This window comes from Ranitomeya variabilis, chromosome 5, assembly GCF_051348905.1.
Source record: "Ranitomeya variabilis isolate aRanVar5 chromosome 5, aRanVar5.hap1, whole genome shotgun sequence".
Taxonomy (NCBI): Eukaryota; Metazoa; Chordata; class Amphibia; order Anura; family Dendrobatidae; genus Ranitomeya; species Ranitomeya variabilis.
The window spans coordinates 73,640,212-73,648,359 of NC_135236.1; the positions used below are offsets into that span (position 1 = coordinate 73,640,212).

An 8,148-nucleotide genomic window follows, 5' to 3' on the forward strand; every position below is an offset into this window, starting at 1 on the left:
CCCATGTCCGAAAAACCCAAGTACCAGCTTGTCACTATTATTCTTACCCCGCGATTTGTAAGGCAGTCAGAATTTTACCTTTTTTGCCTCCTCGTAGAATTTGGAGAACAATGGATGTTTTGGATTAACCGACTGTCATAGAAGGTTCTGTGTATCATACTAAAAGAATAAATGGCCCCTCACCACTGCGTACTGAATTAGTGCAATTTTGCTGGGATGTTAGTCTTTAAACTTTTTTTTTTTTTTTCTTTTGTCTATAGGATAACAGAAATGCTGCATCCGTTCCAGCGAGTTATACAGCCAGAAGAGATGTGGCTGTACAGAAATCCCTACGTAACGTCTGATCGGGTGCCCACTAACAGCATGTTTGTATGTGGTTTTTAGTTTGAGGCTGCTGGCCAATCCTTTGGACTATGAAGATTTCTTGATGTCTTAAATTTAGATTGCATAAAACTCCAAGAAGATGTTAGAGATCAAAAACATTCACTTGACCAGAGGCCATGACCGTATTCCATGGCTGCCAACTAGGGCCTGCAAACCTTCTACCTGCTGGAATCCCCGGTTCTTCTTTTCTTCTGTATGTCTTGATGCCTGATGTTTTCAGGGCTTGCTAATCATAAGATGTGCTGTAGATGAAGGTAGGAGGAGGTTTGCAGGGCTCGGGTCCAGCGGCCACTGAACCAGGGTCTTTCAAATCTTCTTAATAATCTGTACAAAACTGGCAAAAATTGTGCCATACATTACCGTGACATTCGCCATACGAACAATTTGTCACATCTTGATAGACCTATTTTGGCTGTTTTTCTCTTCTATTCACCACCCTTTAGCTGGACTACTTTACACTAGAATTTAACAAAAAGACTTGCAGGACGGTAGTCCAGCAGCCACATCGGTAGCCTATGACTGGCTACCAAAGCAGAGTGATCCTTGTGCTACCTGTGGCATCCCCACACCTCTTCTGATCAGTAGGTCTTCTCCACGTCATGTGTGCATCACACTGCCATGATGCCCCATGTGGTGGTCTGACAGCCATAGATGTGGCCGCTACACCAGCCACCAGGGTCTTGTTAATGTTTTTGCTCCACTGTGGTAATGAACGCCACGTCAAAATCTAGGGCACTTTACAACTTCACTTTGCCATCTACTGTTTTTTTTTGTTTTTTTTTTACTTTTCTCTTGGTCTGATTTTAGACATTCTATATCTCATGGTTGGGTCAAAGGGCTGTGTGATTGGAGTTGGTGTGTGGACACTGCTTTGTTCCTGGGACGTTTCCTTCTGTGCTAGTGATTGCTGGGCAGGCATTGTTACCTGGCTTACAATATTTTATGGGCACAGCAGTATGTAAAGCTGCAAGGTGTCTTCTCAGATATACGATAGGGGGAATGTACTCTTGGTTTTCATGTCACACATCAGTCTTGCACTTGGTTCTGTTGAAGTAAGATGTGCCACGTTCTATTCAGCACGCCTCTTATAAATGGTGCGTTGTAGTCTAACCGTGCGCCAGAGACTTGTGCTAATTTCTGATATATATCATTTGGAGCAGGGGAAAGTGTGTAACACTAAGGCCATGTTCACATGTGTATTTGAGGGTTTTTTTACCTCAGCATTTATAAGCAAAATCAAGAGTGGAACAATCAAAGTATAATAGAAACACATCACCACTTCTGTATCCATCACCCACTGATTTTGGTTTACAAATGTTGAGGTAAAATACTGACCTAATATTTAACAAGTGCACATGACTTTGGATTTTTTTTTTCTTACAGCAAGCCAAAAACTGAAAGTTGGGGGGAGGGGGGTTGAAAGTGTTCATGAAAAATCCTAATTTCTGTGTTCCCTGCTGTTGTGCTATGCTTCTCCATGGTAACAGACTACAAACATGGTGTGTAGTCTGATCCTTCAGTCTTGGGCTATGTGCACACGTTGTGGATTGGGGTGCAGAATTTTCCACACAAAATCTGCATCACTTGGCAGAAAACGCAGGTGCAGATTTGCCGCGGATTTTGTGCAGTTTTGTTGCGGAATTGATGCTGATTTTTCTGCGTTTTTTTTACCCCTGCGGATTTCTATAATGGAAGGGGTCAGAAATGCTGCAGTTCCGCAGAAAAGTAGTAGCATGCTTTTCATCCGCAGCGGTTTTCATGTGAATTTTTCCGCACCATTAGCACAGCATTTTTTTTTTCCTATTGATTCACATTGTACTGTAAATCACTTTGCGAAAATGCAGCGTTTCTGCGTGGAAAAATCCGCTGCGGATCTGCACTAATTCCGCATTGTGTGCACACAGCCTTACTCCCTTCCATCTGTACCTTTCTCCTCCCCCCCCCCCCCCCCCTAAGCATTCACTGCATTAAGGCCCCTTACAGAATGTAATTTCTTTTTGGGCAAAAGTACCGTATATTTTTGTGCATATTGTGTGCCCCAAAATTGAATTCTGTGTCTTGCATATTCATTTTTTTTTTATTTATTTATTTTTTGTCTCCCTACTTCTCTAGCTGATTTCTTTCATGACTCCCATTTGTGTTGTGGTCGTAGCGCGTCTTTGCCGGAGAGCGGACCTTACAGATTCTAGAGAAGCCATATTTGGTAATCTAAGCATTCAGATTGTTAACAATAGCCTTCACGTTTAACTAATTTAATAAAAAAATAAAAATTGCTGACTGGGTAAATGCATGACCAACAAAGGACAAATTGCTAACTTTATTTTTCAGTTGTCCCCAACACAACATGGCAAATGAAGCTTTACAGGTGTCCATTTAATTTAATGCACAGATGGGGCGTTTTCTAGCCCCTCTGATCACTAGTAAAAAGACCCTGCCCTAATTATGCTGCAGAGTGTTATTTTTTCACCTTACACCCACGAAGGACTGATGCGTTTTGTATATAACGGTCTTGTGTTCCCCGCAGCTGCCAGCCTCTCCCTTGGTCTGAATGGCATCTTCACCAATACAATAAAGCTGATAGTTGGAAGGTGAGTGCCGTCCGGCTGAGGTACTGGCTCTTCATACGAATCTGGTCTGTGTGCAGGCACCGTATATAAGCCAATAACACTGGGTATTGAGGCATTTAGAGGGGGTTGTCCACGATTACAAAAACATGGCTGTTCTTTCACTGACATCGCCACCTGGCTATGTGAAAGATATTGTAGCTCAGCACCGTTAACTTTAGTAGGGCCTAGTTGCAATATCAGAAACAACCCATGGTGGAGAGGTTAATCTCTGTACTAAGTAATTGGCACTTAATGAGTTGGGTTTTTTTTGTTGTTTTTTTTAAGTCCAAGTGGGTTTTCTCCCTGTATGAGTTGCTATCTATTAACACCCATTTGGACTTAACTTTAAATACTTTGCTTGCTAATATTTTTTCAATGGAGGCGTAAATTGAGAGGGAGGGGGGAATAAATATTCTGCTCTGCAGCCAGTCATAGAGGATAATTTTAGTAATGTTCTCTTTTTAAGGGGAAGTCTTAAGATTGAGAATATTGTTTTGGCTAGAGAAATTATTTTATTTTTGTTTTTTAGGCCCCGTCCGGACTTCTTCTTCCGCTGTTTTCCAGATGGTCGAGAGTCACCAGGGCTCGATTGTACAGGAGACCTAGAAACTGTGATTGAAGGAAGAAAAAGTTTTCCCAGTGGCCATTCCTCATGTGAGCGCACTGCCTCCTTCTACACTATATAAAATAATGGCTTCAAGTATCTTTGTTGGTGCCATTTCCCTATCCATGGCTGTCCTGTTTTAATAGAGCAGGCTGGATATTTATGGTTTTTAATAAATGACCCCCTGGCTAGAGGTATATATGGGGTCTGATATATTCCCCAATGTTGACGTACAGTGTGTGGAGATATGATCAACACACCCCGCACACACCCATACCGAATATTGGTGTTTGTCAGGCTAGGAGCCATGACCTGTGCTGTAGGCCGGACTTTTCTTTCTCCCGTTCACCTCTTTTCTTTTATCCAGTTGCCTTTGCAGGCCTGGGCTTTACTGCCCTGTACATAGCTGGGAAGCTTGGAAGCTTTTCCCCTGGTGGTCGTGGACATTCCTGGAGACTGTGCAGCTTCCTATTTCCTCTTTTGTGTGCTGCCTCCATTGCTCTGTCCCGGACCTGTGACTACAAGCACCACTGGCAGGGTAAGGACATTGGCGTGGCTATAAGTGCTCAGGTTAAGCTGAAGAGCTTAATGGACAAAAGTATTGGTACACACCTCAGTGATTTCAGACTTTTCATTCACTTGGATGAGTCTGGGTTTGGCAAATGCCAGGAGAACGAACGTTGCCTGAATGCAATGTGCCGTCTGTCCAGTTTGGAGGAGGGATAAAGATATGGGATGGTTGTTCAAGGAGCGGCCAAGGCTCTTTAGTTCCAGTGAAAAACATCTTATCTTCTGCTGAAGCAATATTATGGGCAATTTTATCTTCCAACATTGCCCTTTTCTATTCCCCATGAATGCCCATTACACAAGGTTCATAAAGGCATGGTTGGGGTGAATTTGGTGGAAGAACATGACCGGCTACACAGATCCCCGACCTTTGCCCCATCCAACACCTTTGGGATGAACTAAAACTGAGATTGAGCCTGGCTTAACCTTCAACATCAGGGTCTGACCTCAGAAGTACTCTTCTGGATGAAGGGGTTAAAATTCCCAGATGCATCACTAAAATCTTGTAGAAAACCTTCCCAGACAAGAGGAAGACCTTATATCTGTAAAGGGAACCAACTCCATATTGATGTCTATGGAGGTAGAGCGGGATATTAGAAAAGCCCCTGTAGGTGACATAATACTTTTTGCGATTAGGGTCACACTTGTTTGCCTTGTCCATATCATCTGCAATCAAAGTCTGGATTTCCAGTGGTTCCTTCTGCCCTTTAGACACCTGCCGCGGACAATAGTTTGAGGTTTATTAATGTGCTGCCATCTTTATGTAATAGTATGAGAAACCTTTTCTAAAATTTGTTTTAGTATTGCACGCTATATACAAACTGCCTTGCAGGAGTTGAGGTGGTAGTCCCTTGGCATTGGAGACCCTTTGCCTTGTTAAAGCTTTCCAAATGTGTCCTTGGATGTAATGGCAGGAGTTACAATTTGTAAAGTAAATAAATGATCTTGGAGGAGTCAAGAATGTGGAGCTTCTGGGCAGAAGTCATGGTGGCTTTGCCGTTAAAGCTGTTCATTCAGCCTCTGACATTCCTGAGGGTGGAATATATCATCTCAAGACTATCCAAATTTGTGTGCTCGGTGAAGTTGGATGCCACTGGCAGTGGCTTCTGGGCAGTGCACCTATGAAACCTGAGCAAGCCGAACAAGCTTTACCGAGGATGTGCAGAATCTAGAAGACAATGGGCTTGAGATGACAACTTGTCCTGTCTTTAGACATATTAGTGAGTTTACAGTGTGACTACCATGACTTTTCTGATAACTCTGTGGTTCTTATGGTTACATATAAGACCACCCTTAGAACTTGGAAAAGTTTAGGTAAAAGATTCTGTTGGCTGTGCTAGGGACCTCACCTCTGAGCTACGCTCCCTGTGTGGAATCGATAACATCCATGCATTACTCACTTGGTCAACATTCATGGTACAGGGTAAGGACTGCAATGTCTGAACCGACCGTGGGTCTCCTGACCAGGAGAAACATGAGACTGTTGCATTTGGGGCAAGAGACCCACGGCCGGTGCGGACATCGCAGTCCATTCTCAAACTACTAATGTTCACTGTGTGTAATCCACCCACATCCAAGGCCTGGTCAGTTTCCCCGGTTATAGTTTATCATCTGGGGTCCCTTAGAGGTAAGTGGGGTGGTCTAAACTAGACAAAGTAAATTCTTTATGTCCTGTTCAGTACTTCTGCATCTACGATCGATTGTAACACCTAAAAAGAAAATCCATGGCACTTGCCAATTTTCCGTGGTATTTAATCAAACAGCGGTGTAACAGCAAAAACGCCACATAGGACGGGAGGTGAAGGAAGGCTATGGCTGTTTTGGGCAGGGTTACTCTTCGACTGGCTGCTCTGCACCTCCCTCCAACATTGCCTGGTGGTTACACTGACGTTTGATAAAATGCCACAGAGGATTGGCGAGTGCCTGCCTTATATCTTTTTACAAGTTTTCTTCTACCTTTTCATGCAGCCCCACCATTTATATGTTAACGACATCCTTGGGAGCAATTGTGATTTATCCATAAGATAGTTCTGTGGTCCGTTTCACTAATGGGTCATTGTTCTCCTTCTCTTCTTCCAGATGTGGTGGTTGGTGCCATTATTGGATTCCTCTTCGCTTACCTCTGCTACAGGCAGTATTACCCTCCATTATCAGACCGAGATTGTCATCAGCCGTACAGGAATAAGGGACGGGTGTCGGCGGCTCAGGAGCGGAAGCTGAGCACCCCGGGGTACACTCTAGATGTATAGGGGCACGCTGAGACCTTTACATTCCTTATTTATTGACTTTCATCTGCTTCTGATGTACCAAGGAGTGGCACTGGCTGTCTCAGGAGCAAATCTGATTTTTAATTGTTTATTAATAGTGGATTTGCACTTAATCTAGTCCTTTGGCGCACCAGACAGGATCGACCCCGGATCAGGCTGTAGTTACAATAGGAAGACTTGATCCTTGTGATGGCGTCTACATCCAGGTCGGTGCTGACAATGTGTAGGGGACACATCGGACTGGGACATGTGCCGTGTGTGTTTAGATCACAGTGCTGGATTTAAAGGGATCATCCACTCAACCTTGTTCGGTTTGCCTTATTAGGGCATCATGAAGGGACCTTGTAACCTCTTAGTTTATTTTATAATGTTTTTTCTATGAAATGGGACTTGTATTGAATCCTGTATTCCCAGGAGAAGGCAATGGGTTCTGGAAGCAGATGCTGAGCACAACTTCTGTATGTTGGACCATGTATGTGTGAGAAGGTGATCTTCCCGCTTGGAAAGGACACATTGCTTTTTTCCTTCTACGTGTATAAAGCAGAATGTCCCGTGTATCTATTACATGAAGGACCCCAGTCAATGTGAAAGAGGGGTTTGGGTTTTTTTTTACTCTACAGTCCCTCAAGAGCTGCAACCTTTTGTCTTCAAACCAGCCCTAGGGAAGACTGTCTATCTGTAATGTCTATTTTAAGGCTCTCATCTGTGTAAAAAAAAAAAAAAAAAAAAAAAAGAAACTTGCTCTGATGTTGATCCAGAAAAGTTCATGCGAGTACAATGCAATTTTTCTCAACTAGCAATAACAGAATTCTGTAATCGTTATCTAAAGCTAGTTTTCAAACTAATGTATTAATCTTCTATACAGATAGAATAAATAGGATAGGTGTCCTATCGATATTTAATGTCACAAGCCCCCTACATATAATAAAGCATCACCCCTTAGTGTCTTTCATGTGGCGTTAAAGGGTATTTAGCCTTATTTAACATATTAAATAATATTGAAAAAAATTTTGGGGCCCCTTTTTTTAATTTAAATAACCAGCTAATAGAAAGCAGACAACTGTGAGCTAATCTTATTAGTCTGGGGTGGGGTTCAGTAAACGTGGAGCTTCCCGCCCTGTTAACAGCTCAAAGCTGTCTGTGTACCCTTTACTGGTTATTTATAATGGGGGGCCATTCAAAAAAATGATTTGTGGTCTCCCAATTTTTAAGAACAGCAAAGGCTAAGCAAACAGCTTTGTGCTGATATTAATAGGCTGGGAAGGGCCCTGGATATTGTCCACTTCCCAGACTTGTAAGACCAGTACCTCAGCTTCCCCGGAAATGGCGCTTCCATCAGATGCACCAATTCTGACACTTAGCCTCCACTTTTTCCAGTTGCCTTGGTGAGTTGGCAATGACATCCATGTGTGCTGTACGTGTTGTAGCAGTAAAGTACAGAAAAAGCTTTGTCACTATTGCCATACTGGAATAGCGCTGATGGCACACTGAACTAAAGGCCCCGTCACACATAGCGAGATCGCTAGCGAGATCGCTGCTGAGTCACAAGTTTTGTGACGCAACAGCGACCTCCGTAGCGATCTCGCTATGTGTGACACGTACCAGCGACCAGGCCCCTGATGTGAGATCGCTGGTCGTGTCGGAATGGCCTGGGCCGTTTTTTGGTCGTTGAGGTCCCGCTGACATCGCTGAATCGGTGTGTGTGACACCGATCCAGCGA

At 43.4% G+C, this 8,148-nt stretch overlaps 1 protein-coding gene across 1 annotated transcript in view; it reads left to right on the forward strand.

Moving 5' to 3' along the window:
* Positions 1–7,429, forward strand: part of PLPP5 (phospholipid phosphatase 5) — a 34,010-nt gene extending 26,581 nt beyond the window's left edge. The window contains exons 3-8 of the mRNA XM_077262250.1: positions 261–369; positions 2,497–2,587; positions 2,909–2,972; positions 3,520–3,644; positions 3,962–4,132; positions 6,241–7,429. Of these exons, the coding sequence (XP_077118365.1) occupies positions 261–369; positions 2,497–2,587; positions 2,909–2,972; positions 3,520–3,644; positions 3,962–4,132; positions 6,241–6,410 (730 nt within the window). The 3' untranslated portion in view covers positions 6,411–7,429. The remainder of the gene's footprint in view (positions 1–260; positions 370–2,496; positions 2,588–2,908; positions 2,973–3,519; positions 3,645–3,961; positions 4,133–6,240) is intronic.
* The last annotated feature ends 719 nt before the right edge of the window (positions 7,430–8,148 follow it).